This window comes from Heloderma suspectum, chromosome 5, assembly GCF_057233095.1.
Source record: "Heloderma suspectum isolate Gila_16-S chromosome 5, 16-S_ref, whole genome shotgun sequence".
Taxonomy (NCBI): domain Eukaryota; kingdom Metazoa; phylum Chordata; class Lepidosauria; order Squamata; family Helodermatidae; genus Heloderma; species Heloderma suspectum.
In genome coordinates, this window is record NC_139462.1 from 127,242,509 (window position 1) to 127,256,526 (window position 14,018).

Here is a 14,018-nt window from a genome sequence, read left to right on the forward strand (position 1 = left end):
AATATTTTTAATCCTGATTTAATCCTGTGACTGGACTGTACATTTCTGCTAATTCAGGGTCCTTATCAGGTTTCTGTATTACTATGATGCAGGACATTTGCCAGGATTGGAGGATTGCACCATTATTGTATTAGTTTTACCATATATGGAACTAAATGGTCAGCATAAATTTTATAGAAAGCTCCCAAAAATCTATCTGTCCCTGGGGTTTTTTGTGCTTTGATCATTTTGAGGACTTTTTGTACCTTGTCTTTTGTTATGTCCTGATTCAAACAGATTTGGTGGTCTCTATTTCCCCTAATTTTGCTTGAGTCAATACTTTTGTCTATTTGGTCTAAATTTGGGTGTCTAGAGGTATATAAATCCTTGTAAAAGGATGCAAAAATTTGGTTTATCACTTTTGAATTAAAAATCCTCTTCCTGTGTTGATTTTTTTACAAGGTTGATGGAATTTCAGATGACTTTGTTAGCTAATTTAATATTTCTACTGCCAAATTCATAAAACCTTTGTTTTGTATATTGGAGATCATTTGTTATCTTGTTTACTTCTAAAGTTTCAATTCTTAAGGCAGACAGTTTTACTGACTTCATAGCCCATTCTCTTATGTAGGGTCTCTAGTTCTTTATAACATACACTGTAATTTGGGGGAATGTAAGTTCTTAATATAACTTCCATTCACTAATACATTTACCCCAGATTACTACTTTCATTGTCTCCCAGTGTCTGATGTGTCATTATCATGAAAGTAATGTTTATTTCTGATCCAATGGCCTCACACTTTTTCTTGCCTATGCAGGAGAATGGGTTGCCATTGGGCTAGTGTACGTTCAGCCCTATATACACAGGGCCATTTTTGTAGTGCAAGAAGTTCAACAGGGCCTTACTGTTGCCAGTAGCAATAAGAGCTCTTTCTGGTGGCCACCATTCCATCTCTGCCCTCCATCATCTGGGAATGACGCCACATTGTTTCTAAGTGGCTACAGGAAAAGTGACTACCAGGAAGACCTGTCAGTGTCCCTCACACTAGTGTACCCTGACCCCATTTCTCCCCCACCCCCCAAAAGGGCAGTGAAATGGAAAAATGGAGTAGCAAGGGGGGTATTTTTGGTCACTCACTCCTTTGCTCACCTAGTGGCAAAACCATGCAGCTACTTCCCTTTAACATTCTGTGACCATCAAGCATGCTTGTTGGGTTATTTAGGGGGACATCCTGCCCCCTTATGGGTTTTTCCCTAACATTTTTGCACTACTGCAAATGTTTGGGTTCCTCCAATGCTATACTCCTGTGAAGTGAGAACTGAGATCACTGTCAGCGTAACATAACAGTATAGCATAATAGCAGCCTCTGCCTACACCCAATTTACTATCATGGTAGACACAGTAATCACACTCATTTCCAAGGTCCCTCTGGTCTCTTGTGGAGAACCTATACAGCTTTTTGAAGCCTGTTTTCTTTCTCTTGGCATCTGATTAATAATTTTCAGTTTTGTAACTGCAGCCATTTTCACACAGCCTCCGGCACTCAGTCTGCTGGTGGTTCCTGCTGCATGTGACACATCCTGTATGGAACATTGTCACGATAAAGGCATTCCAAAAAATTCCTTCACAGAAAACTAATACCTTTGCTTACAAGGTACTTGTGTAGCTTTTCAGTAATCCACAGGAAAGATATGCTGTAAGTTAATTGCATTTTGTGTGAAAGAGATATTACAGTCAGAACTTGGTGGTACAACAGGCAGAAAAGCTAATTTTTTAAAAACAGAAAACAAAAATAAGAGACATCAGACTGAATTTATTACCAGCAATGGACACAATCCTCCATCAATACATTCCTTATATTGCATTGAACTGAAGTCAAAACAAAACACACACACTTAACTGAAGATACCTAAGGGACAAGGACATCTTTCTAAAGCGCATCAACACAAACCAACAAGGGGTGGAAATAGTAGAGCATCTACATTAAACGGGGAATTTTCAGCAGGACAATTTACACATACATACATACAGGCCAACTAATTTGCAGAAATACAGACTTAAGGTAGCACAAAATAATGCTGCTTGCCATCCAGCCTCCTTTGCATGCTCTCTGAGGAGGGTGTTGTCAGTCCTGGCTTTGAAGACAGCACAGTTTGCCTTCATCCTCCGATCTCATAGATACAGGATGTTTCAGAGATCCTGTGTAGTTAAAGATGCTGCATATCTGGATCTAGAATCTTTCAGAGACCATGCGTGCACAACCTTTTTGGAGACTGTTAGCAGGACACATACAAAGGGACAAGTAAGCCACAAGCTGAAGTGGCTCCCCTGGTCTCAGTGTCTTCAGATGCATCTTTCACAACCATACTACTCCACTGAAGAAAAAGAGCTCAAAAGAAGAGTATTTCAGCCAAGCCCTGCTACTTCCACAGCTCTGGCATGAGAATCAATAGGTTCAAGGTCATGTAGTTCTAATTCCCAAAATAGCAGCTTAAGGCTAGTCAGAGAAGTTTACTTTGTGTGCCAGTACAGAGGCATCCAGCTAGGACCAAATTGCTTGTTGCCCCAAGGAGGGAGTTCTGATAACTGCAATTCAAACAAGCAAGTTCAACATCTTTTCCATTATGGATAGGAAAACCTCCACCCATCCCCCCGTGACAGACTGAGATGTATTTCATTAGATTCCAAACCCTCCTCCTGTAATCAAAGGCATTCCCCTCCCCCACCCCCAAAGTCTCTCCTTTCAACACTTAATGTTTAGTAGGGAATTCTCTCCCCCTATCATGTTTTGCTGGAGCCTAAGCTGCAGAGTCTGTTTGTCCATCACACTAACTTGCTAGGTATGAATACTGGGCATATGCTGTGGTCATTTGCTAACATATAAGCACATGCAGGATCCTATTCCAGCATTTAACAGCTTGACTAGAAAAACCTCTCTGCCACTGACTGGTCGTGCAGCATGAAGGTCAAATAGCTTTAAGGCCATCAGCACAAGGAAGGCCCCTGCTCAGATTTGGGAATTGAGTCAGTGCATTTTGATATGACACTACAAACCTGGAGTAGCGTATCTGGCACATACCTCAGGGGAGAGAGTCTCCTGTGATGAGACCAACATATTGCCTATACTGTTTTCATTTCAGCCTAACTCCATGAGATTCAGGGCAGAAATAGCTTCCTAGCAGCCCCTCAGAAATTCCCGTTGGCAGGAGAGATGCCCTCCTGCTCTGCTGTCAAGCCTGTCTATTGGTTCCACTACAAGGGAAGTAAGCCATCCTTAGTGGCTGACAACTGTACCCACAGGCCTCCTCCATACAGAGACCCTGTCTATTAGCAGAGCTCCATGTGGTCTGGTACATGCAACAGAGGCAGCCAGCTGCAGCTCAACAACAGAAGACCACCACCAACTAGCAGCATTTCCCCCCATGTGAACACACACAAGTAGCCTTTTGGAGTAAGCAACAAGCACTCCCCCAACTCAAAGGGGCTGGAACAGGCCTCTACTCCCCCCAGCCGCTCAAAAGGCATCCTTGATGTTCTTCAGCTGCCGCACAGCCAGGTCCACAGGGAGGCTGAATCGTAGGTTACTGAGGCGGCTGAGGAGATTGAGGGCCCCCTCAAAACCTGTCTGGGCCATGTAACTCCAGGGCTGGTAGTGGACTTGGATCAGTGCCCCTGACTTGCAGATGAGGTTGAGCCAGGAGACTAGGCGCTGCTCATTGAGTGCCAGGCACACCAGAGCCTTCAGTTCTGAGTCCGCACTACGCTTGAATGGGTCGTGTTCTGACAAGACTGTGTGGATAGCTGATAGTAGGCTTTGTTTTGGTGTGGCAGGTACACCACCCATCATTGGGAGGGCAAAAGACTGAGAGAGTTTACGAGCTGGTGATTCTACAAAGGCACGGCCATTCTTTGAATTGTAATACTTCACAAAAAGCCCCCATGGATGCATGGCCTGAGGAGAAGAGCTCAACACAGGCAGCAAGCAGGCAATGGGGGCTAGAACCAAGCTCATCCCAGGGGATGGGGTGTAGAGACCATGGGCCAGCAGGTCCCGCACAGCAGTTGTCAGCTCTTTACGCACAGCCAGAGTTAGCTCATCCCGTCCTCCTAGGATATTCTGGAAACCTGAGAAGCTGATGACATGTTCTGGCTCTTGCAATTGGTACTTCTGGGCCAGCTGCCTGACATGTGCTACAGCCACCTCTAACTTTTTCACTAGGGGTGAGAAGTCCCTGTCAGACTGGTCCTTCTGCCACAAATGGTGCGGGATTTGTCCAGTTGCACAGCCAAACTGGCTCATAGCAAAAATCTGGAGTACAGCAAGCATTCGGCGCATGAGATGTAGGCCTGTCTCCCGCATCCTCTGGGCATCTTCAGGGTTCACTGCACAGAGAGAAAAGAGTATAGTCCTTAGAGAAACAGACCGACTGGAATGGTTCTCATTCCATTAAGGGGATATTTGCTGTGGTCTGGACTGGCAATCACACAAAGCTCACTCCTACCTCTATTTAGTTGCATAAAAACATTTTGAACTGTGGGCATCTTTTAGATTTCCTTTTACTTTCTATCCACTCCTGCAAGGAGCACAAATTATCTGTGAGGTACAGGTCCCTTCATGCATTTGACTGAATCTGCATGTAAAACTGTAGACCTGAGGAAGGGATATTAAAGATTTTAGCAGTACTCCTCCCCAATTACATTATGGAAGCATAATAACCTCAGTGTCCTAGGAGCTCTGATCAATGGGATTCACCGTTAATGCAGGGATTGGAGAGAGGGAGTTTCAAAACTTGCCCCTTGCTCAGGTTCCTGTGTGGGGAAGGACTGAGGATCCTTCTTATGGGGGGACTGGTGTCACTTGCACTGTCTGGGGTAGAGACATACAGTGGAAAGGAAGTCAGCAAGGGTTGCAGTGATTGGATGGGACTCACTTTAGCCTCATCTTACATGCATAGTGTTAGGAACATAGAAACATAGGAATCTGCCTCTCATCAGACCACTGGTCCATTTAGCCCAGTATTGTCAACACTGACTGACAGTGGCTCTCCAGGGTTACAAGCAGGAGTCTTTCCTAGCCCTATCAGGAGTTGCCAGGGATTGAACCTGGGATCTTCTGTGTGCAAAGCAGGTGCTCTACTACTGAACTACAGTTCCTCCCGTTAGTTTTGGGGAGAGAAGTGTCAGAGAATGGGAACAGCTGGCACTGGTACAGATGCCAATTGATGGGTGATGTTGGTAAAGGAACCATATAATCCAGCCAAACTCTGTGGGGCCGGCAGAAAAAAGACAATGAAGAGGAGGCAAAAGCCCACATGCTCTCCTGCGGGTGTCTTGCAACATACACAGTGGGATGTGGCTAGAAGTACCAGTACCAGTCTTCACGCACAAAAGCTCCTGCCAATATCCCAGAGATCTAAGAGGAAATAGCAGGGGTTTGGGCAAGTAAGCAATTGATGGAAGAGGACTGGATGATCCAGCTCTCTTTCTTCCCAGACTCTTTCAAGTTCTCATCCTTCAATGGCACATTAGTTCCCAAGTGGCAGGTAAAAAGCACTATGTGAAAACCTTTTTATTCACACCCAGGCTTTTAAAGTATGATATATCTTGTAAGCCCTTATTGGTGTTGTATAATTATTTGTTTTTGTATTATTGTGAACCACCATGGAATCAATTTTTGATAACGGGTAATATATAATGACTTTAAATAAAATAATTTTCAAAACTTTTAAGAAGGACATTTGATGTCCAAGAGCAAAGCCACATGAGCCCCTGAAACCTGCCCATATGCCCACCTCTGTTGCTTCTATGGGGCTGCTGGGTGTTTGGCTTGCAGGTGCTACTTCCATCTTTTCCACCTGAACACTCACACTGCCCATCCTCTGGTTTGCTGGGGCTGCTGACTTCTTCTGCAAAGTCAGAAGGAGAAGATTTCATTATAAGACCTAGGGCAGCTTTGATTCACATCCACATGCAAATACTCTGAACACCTAGCTCCATCCTAACAATAATACTTCCTCCTTAGCTGTGCTCATGCTGTCTTCACAAACATGAAAACAAATAGCTCTAGGTATAGACATGCCTCGTTCTGTAGTTTACTTGCACGCTCTCACACCAAAGGACCTCCAAGTTCTGTGAAACCATGGGAGGATATCCCATAGTTCTCCTCTAGTTTGCTTTCTAGAGAGGGTCCACTCTTGCTCTCTATGGTAGACAGAAGCACTATGAGAAGGGGTGCAGCAAGCCCTACTATAGTAATGGCCATATGAACCAGCAATCCAGTAATGTTCTTCTTAAAGAGGACAAAGATTAATACATTTACATGGAGTCTCCCTTTGCAGTTCCTTTGTTCAAGAATTGTAATGTTAAGGTCAGTGACAGTGTCCTGGGAGACTGAAATAGTCTCTTACTGATTTCTAAATATTGCCCTTTCTGATGTCAGATTTGTGTCCGTTAATTAATTTGCGTAGAGTAGAGGCTGACAATACTATTACAGGACCTTATGCTTATGTGAAGTTAGCATAATGGTCCCATCACTAGCCCACACCCTCAGTCCATATAAACTTTCATTCCCCGGGATCCTATCTCCCCCATGCATTGCCCCCCTATAGAAGACATGTGTGGCTACTGACCCTGGATGAAATTGATAAACATCTCAAGGTCCCGGATCTGGGTTTTCAACTGCTCAACCAGCTGTTCCTTCACACGCGCCGGGTTGACAATCTGTGCCACAGCAGCATCCACCTGCTGACGCAACTCCTCTGGGGACAGCGAGGCGATGTCCTCACTCAAGTTCATGTCCAGTTTCTTGATCAGCTCCTCAATAATCACCTGCAAAACCACAGAGGAAACAAGTTGGGAGTTATTCCCCCTTTCTCAGGGGTCATCCCCACCCTCCAGAAAGGGCTAAACATGGACTGTTAGCTAAGCTGGTAAGGCAGACCAGATTAGATTTGGCTGTGGCTTACCCGCTGTCTTTCCATGACCATGGACTGGGGCAGTGCATCATAGCTGCCTTCCTGATAGGCAAATGTTTCCAAGTCATCCAGCTGTGCCTTCAGCTGCAGGATGAGCTCCCGCTGCTTCTCCTTCTGTGCTTCTAGCTGTTCCTGCTTCTCACGTTCACTCTGTAAGGAGAACACATCTCATCTCACACCTCTTTGGAAATGAGAGTAAGGCTCAAAGATACAAAGACTGCACAGCAAGCAAGCGTCCACCTGCTGCACAAAACACTCACAACCTGTGGAGACCTCCTGATTGTTTTCCTGTGTGCTCCTGTGTGAATTGAGGATAGGGTCAGATTCTTCCAAAGAAATTCTGCAGCCCCAAAAGGGACACCTTCAATGGACATGTACAGGAATTACGGACCTAGACTTGCACGTTTTGGACAACTTGACAATTTCCCTTGGTTGTGACCTTTGATTGGGACAGAACTGTACATTTAAAGGGAGCCTTGGAATCTCAGGGTCCAAGCTGGCATAGGGTCAATGAGAATGCATTCTTTGATACGCTGAGATGTCAAAAAGGTCACTTAAGTCCTGGGAAGCAGAGTCTTCAGGACTACCAAGAAAAACTGCAGATCAGGTCAAATTTTGAGCCATCAGAGAAAAGCCACAGAAATTTAGAGAAGAACATCAAACAGTGGTCACTTGTTAAAATCCTAATTGGGCTAGCATGAACCAACTCATGCGAGTTATTTGCCCCAAGAAGTACGCACTAGATTAAAGGAACAAGCAAACTGGCCAAATCAAGAACCAGCTGATCTTAATACTTTAGACCAAGCGCACATCAAACTCCTAGGAACAATCCCTGAAATTTGTCTGCAGAAAACTGATTAGGCTAAAAAAATAATCAATTGTAAACAAAAGTGAGACTAAAGCAGACTATATGAATCATCTAAAGACATTTTTAAAAACACTTCACACATTCCAGCCGCTTCCCCCTCCTCCTCAGAACCTCTAAGACAGCTGAAAGGTTTGTAACTTCATCAATGCCCATTTCTTTCTAATGACCAGAGGCCTTTTGTGTAAACCTAGTTGCACCATCTTTGCTCCCTGAGAGAGTATATTTAGATATTCCTGAGCTACTCCCCTGGTCTTCCAAAGCTGAATCTGCTTCCACTGCTCCAAAACAAGCACTGTTCTAAAATAACTTGGGCTTCCTGATCCGTTCACTCTCTTCTGTTATGGAAAAAAAATTCTTGTTCTCTTAGTGTGCTTGCCTATAAGCAAGGAAAGAAGAACTGACCAGTAACATATTACAGTACTTTCCTTGATTCTGTAGCCACTGCCTTCCTTGTTCAAGCCTCTGAAAATATTGGGTTAAGTTCTCCTTTAACTCTTTGTGTACCTCACTCAGTGGCAGCTCTTCTACTTAAAACAAAGACTCAGCACCTATCTCAAGCACACCTCTTCAGGTATGAAATTTTGCTTTTCTCTAGCAGTCATATTACAGTGCAACATTGTTCCATTCTAAATCCTGCTTTTTTGCTGCCTGATCCTTCTGAAAGTATCCCTTATGATTGCTTAGAAGTAGTTGAACACTTAACAAAGCCACATCTGGACTTGTCAGATGAGCCACTGACTAATGTAGATTGTATATATTTTGTAGATGGGCCTTGTCAAAGAAATGTTGAAGAGATGTGCTATCTGTACTTGCCTAACTGTACTTCTGCTTAAGTGGCAGAACTTTTTGCCCTCTCTAGGGCTACTGTCAGGGTGGACACTGAGCCCATAGAATCCCAGAGTAGTTCTGATTCTGAGGAAGAGCAGTCACTCCTGGGAGAGGAGTGCGCTCCTCTTTCCCAGGGCCCACAGCTGACGGAGATTCCTCCCACCAGCATTCCTAGATTAGATAGCAGTCCAGGGAGTGACCGAGCGCGGATAGCAGACTTGGTGGATGCGCGACGCAGAGGCAGAGAGCGGCGCCAAATGGAGGGCGCAGAAAGGAGGCGTAGTGCCCGGTTGCCACGCAAACAACAGCTGCGCCCAGAGGATCCAAGGGAAAAGGGGAGGGACTCTCCCTAGTCCTTGAGTTCAGGGGTTTGCCAGTAATTCCCTTTCAAACAGGGACCAACTGTTCCAACTTAGGGCATAGGTACTCTGCTGCTCAGACCTAGTTGCTACCAGTAGAGTTGTTAAGTTGTTAAAGAAGAAAGCTTTGAAAGGAATCCCTTTGTCTGTGTCTGGACTTGGCTACTGGATTAGACTGAGAGAGGCCTCCAAGGAGCCCTTGACAGCTACTGCCTTATTCCTTTCATAAATAAATCAGTCTCACATGGTAACTTTTGAAGATGTTGCACAACTCCAAAATCAGGCCCAAATGTTTAAAGTGGAGCTGGTTGTTCTCAGTACACTGACCATTTGTGGCGCTCCCCCGACAGCCACCTGGTAGCGCCCATGGTCCTTCTTCCCCACCTTGTAGTAGCAGATAAGGGTAGAATCAATTGAGTCAATCCCCTAAGGGGATGCCGCAATGATGTGGATCAAGCAAGTTGCATAAATATGAATGTGTTTAATGTACTCAGTAACTCCCTTTTTGCTTTTGCTTTTACAGAAAATGTCTTTATATGAGTATGTGTGCCTATTGCTCCTGCCATATGTGAGTGTGAGCTTTTTATTCCTCTTAGTCATTAAATGCCTGACCTTTGGGTCCTATATGTCACCTGAAAGCTACAATAGCAGCAGCCTTTCCCGTGTAAAAATCAAAATACAATGACTGTGTGACTGGCAACTGAGAGAGCATTGGCTGAGGATTGTCTGTATGGTCATAGCATTAATGAAGTGTGTGAAGGCTTTCCATTTACAAGTTAAAAAGCACTTCTAGACATTTGTATGATAGTGTCTGAGTCTACATCAAATTTCATCAGAAGAAGTCTTCCCTTCAGCCTCACCAGAAAAGACCCCATCAGGTGTGGTTGACCACCCACACCTCCATGAAGCTGCAAAGACAGCCTACCTGGATCCCTGCATCCCACAGCAAGAACGTGTTGCCCCCTGAGACAACATGCCCCAAAACCAGACAACATTGGATGTGCCCTAATACAGAGTTCATCAGCCCTTTGGGTCATTTTGGATCCGAAAGAGAAGAATATCTCTGGTTGCCACTGTGGTACTGGCTTGTTCCCTTTTTCCTGCTATCATGTGAGATCTTCTTAGACTTTTGGCACTTTGGCCTCCTCTGCATTACAGAATAGCCATCTCTAAGAAACCAGTAGTGAGCCAAGTACTTGCTGGCAAGGTGAGCATAACCCTAGCAGTGAGCCTAGCAGCTGTTAGTGAAGAAAGAGTTGTCTTAGCATCTACCACAGGTGCATTCTCATGATGTGGCCCACCTGCATCTTGCTCCTGCTTGAAATCTTTTGTTGCCTGAAAGCAGAGAACACTTTCCTGAAAGTGGTGAACCAGACTCAAATATCCAACTGCTAGATTTGCAGCCATGTGCCAGTCCATGCTCATGGAGCCATACCAATTATTCCAATTCCATCAAATGAGACTGAAATGACTAAACCCTATTACCTAGATCTACCAGAAACAGCCACCTAGCAAGATATACAATGTAATAAGCATAATTGTTGTTTGTGTTGTTGTGTGCCAAGTAACCATTGCTTTGATTAAATGTTGCATCAAATTCCTTCTAAAACTATACATAAAGCTGAACTGCACCTGATGGTCAGTAGGATGTAAAGAGAAATGTGAAAAGAAGAGGGAGAGAGAGATAAAGATTGAACAACTGATAACCATCCAAGTATAGATGGTGAGCCTAATAGGCTCAAAGGGTGGATTGTAAAAGTAGGCCTGACTAGGCCTTATAAGTAGTTTGGTTCAGGCGAGGTGCCTACTGGGATTGAGAGAATGTGTATGTGTGTGATTATGACAAGGTAATTGTAACTTGCTCATTATAAGCAAGAAATTCCTATCCACCAAGTTCATCCCTAAAGATAAGGCAGCTGTGCCAATAAGACTGTTGCTGAGCTAAATTAGCTCTTGAGCATGTATACTGTATTTCCTTTGTTCTCCAACTTTCAGTCTGTATAAATGCATCCTGTTTCTTTTTTTTTTCTTTTTTGGTGAGACATAGGGTCAACTGTCTCTTCTACAGCTGTGATGTGCTTTAATAAATCCCTGACTGTTCAACCTAACCTGCCTTGGACATTTCCTTAACAACAGAGAATTAAAAGCCATTTACACAAAAAAACACAAACAGACAATATACACAAGAAAATATGTATCTAAAATGACTTCAAACAAGCAATCTCAAGCAAACAACCATAACCATAAGACAATTCAGGATCGATTAAACTTATCATATGCTGCCAAATGCCTGGAAGAAGCAGGAACTAGCACAATTCCAGGTCATTACTTATTAGCACCACCAAAATTCAGTTTTCTGACAGCAGGCAACCAACCAGATGTTTCAGGGAGGCTCACAAGCGCAGCATCATAATTATGTCTTTCCCCTGCTGGTGATCTTCAGAAGCTCTTTGTCAAGAGATAAAATTTTTCCCGAATGTGAAAGACATGTTTCTGAACATCATGGCCTGTATCCAATTGACCCTTCCCTCTGCAAACCATCCTCACTACTCTACAGTGTTAGCTGTAAATGGGAATGAAAGTTTAGACCTGAAACAAGATTTTATACAAGTATAGTCATAAATATTTGAAACTTCTATCTGAACATTTCAAGTACAGAATTTGCTTAAAGGATATCTCCAAATAAGGCTTAGGTCTTGTTGATGTTGATTTGTTTGAATATCAAGAATTTGATATTCTTTTCCATCTATCTCACATAGCCTAAGCCTATTCAATTAAAGTTGATTCTGAAGTAGGTTCCTCTGAATTCAGTGGAGCTTACTCCTGGGTTAAGCAGGCATAGAATTACAGTTTACATCCAATAGATTTGTATCAGGAAGCATTAAATGTTGCTTCCATGCAATCAATTGTATTTAACTTGAAGAAGCTGGTGGCAACATTTTTATATTATGGATGCATGGAAGGCATTTAGCGCTAAGCAACAAGGATCAACCTCAAGGAACTAACATGATGACAATTTGGCCATGAGAGGCAGCCCATTATCACTTCCCTATAATGTGACTTGTATCCAGTCCCAGGTAACCCACAGGAGCACCACCTGATCAAAACAGTTAAGGACTGATTAGGTGCAACAGCAAGCATCAGCATTAACAAAGGCATTCAGGAGTACAAAGTACTTGCCTATATGCACATCACATTCTTCTCCCCGCCAGTCCCTTCCAGCAACCCGATGAAACATAACTTCCTTGTTCTCCATTTGATCATCCGCTGTATTTCAACAAGGACCACTTCACAAACGAAGAGCAATTGCCCCTGTGTTTTTCTATCCACATAGCTCTTGTTCGATAACAAGTCTACTAGAAAGGTGGGTCACAGGCATCTCCTCCACCTTGTCTCTTTCTAATCTGCCTGACAAGAAGTCTAACACCTGCAGCCTTCAGTGCATTTGTACAGTACTTTCTACTCAAAAAGTTTTGCATACATTATCTCAGCAACCCTTACAACGCCGTGTAAAGTGGATCGGAATGCTTACGCCCACGGCACACACGGGGGAAGGGCCCAGGCCAAGGCGGCTGCTTGCATAAGACCCGGCCGTTAAGATCACGGCCGAGGCGGCATCCAAACTGGCTACGTGCAGCTCAGCCTTAGTGCCGGTCCCCGAGTGTCTGCCCGCCACGTCGCGCGGGGAACACTAAGGACGGCGCCCGCTGGCTCGTTCTCACCTTGATGCCGCCCCCAACTCCGTCCACCGACGCCGTAAAGCCGAGGCCAGAGCCGGGGCAGCCGCGGAAAGCGAACTCCTCGAGCTCGCGGAGGAGGCGCTGCTGCTGGGCTGGGCCGGCGCGGGCCACTTGCCGGAGCCGGAACTGGACCTGGGCGAAGTGCGAGGCCAAAGCCAGGAGCGCCGAGTGGAGACGACGTCGCTCGGCCCTCAGCGACCGCGGAGATGCCGGCTCAGCCTCGGCCTCCTCTGCTCCTGCGTCGTCCTCCCCGGCTTGGGCCTCGGCCACTGCCCCCACCGGCGCCCAGCGCTCCCCGGGGCCTGCCACCGCCTCCATCGTTATTGCCGCCGCCGCCGGCAAAAAACGCCAAACCGGAAGGTCCTGTCAGGACCGTGCCGGCGAGAACGAGGCGTCTCTTCCGGTACGACGCGCGACACCGGAAAACCGTCACGTGAACCTAAACCTACACAACCGACCGCCTGCGCCTGCGGAGCCACCGCTGCGATCAACGCCTCGGCCCGCCCCCGTGGTCTTTAGACTTAGGCGTTGCCGGGAGACTGAACAGTAGCACTGCACGCTACGGCGGGGCTGCTGTGTAGAATCCCCTCCCTCAATACGGGGCAACAACGCGGGATTGCAGGCTGTGGCGAGCCCCCCGCCCAGGCTCGGCTCTGTCCGGCTGCATCGCGGAGCAAGTCACGACCAGCCGCGTGCGCCGCTGAGGGCAACCCGGAGGCCGGGTGGTGCCTGTCCGCCTAGCTAACCCTTAATAAGTCGGGGGGGGGGGGCGGCCCGTCGCTGGCAAGCGCGGGGGCTCCGGGGTTGGGCGCGGCGCCAGGGCCCGGGAGAGAGGGTTCGAGCGGGGCCCACGAAAGTCCCGAGGGCCTCGGCGAGAAGATGCGGCGCATCGCGCCGAGGCGGCCCGGGCTGCAGGGCCCCAGCTGGCGAGGCTGGTCCCCCCACGGCCTCGCTCCCGCGGAAAACGGCGGCGGCGCTGAGGAGGGCAGGGGCTCCCGACCGCAGGCCGCCACCCACGGAAGCGCTCCCCGCAGTGCTCTTCACGGCGGCGGCGCCGCCGCCGCCAGAGTCGTTGCTCCGCTGCCTCGCCAGGACTTCTCTCGGATCCCAAGAAGATCCGAGTAAGCGCCCTTTCGCAGCAGCGCGGTGCCCGCACCAAAGTGAATTAGCCATGGAAATGGATCCCCCCTGTAGCGTTCCGTGGCTGTTTCGAATGTTCTCGTGGGGCGCCTCTGAAGCGTCCTGCGCGCGGGCCTCTTGGGAAGGGGC

The 14,018-nt window shown here is 46.6% G+C and overlaps 1 protein-coding gene across 1 annotated transcript; it reads right to left on the minus strand.

The window, feature by feature from the left end:
- Positions 1 to 1,773: 1,773 nt before the first annotated feature.
- Positions 1,774 to 14,013, minus strand: RUNDC1 (RUN domain containing 1). The gene is made up of 5 exons (XM_084857301.1): positions 12,732 to 14,013; positions 6,946 to 7,104; positions 6,610 to 6,808; positions 5,773 to 5,886; positions 1,774 to 4,363 (listed from the first exon to the last, which is right to left on the minus strand). The coding sequence occupies exons 1-5, from the start codon at positions 13,065 to 13,067 to the stop codon at positions 3,495 to 3,497; spliced, it is 1,677 nt and encodes a 558-aa protein (XP_084713427.1). The 5' UTR covers positions 13,068 to 14,013; the 3' UTR covers positions 1,774 to 3,494.
- Positions 14,014 to 14,018: the final 5 nt, after the last annotated feature.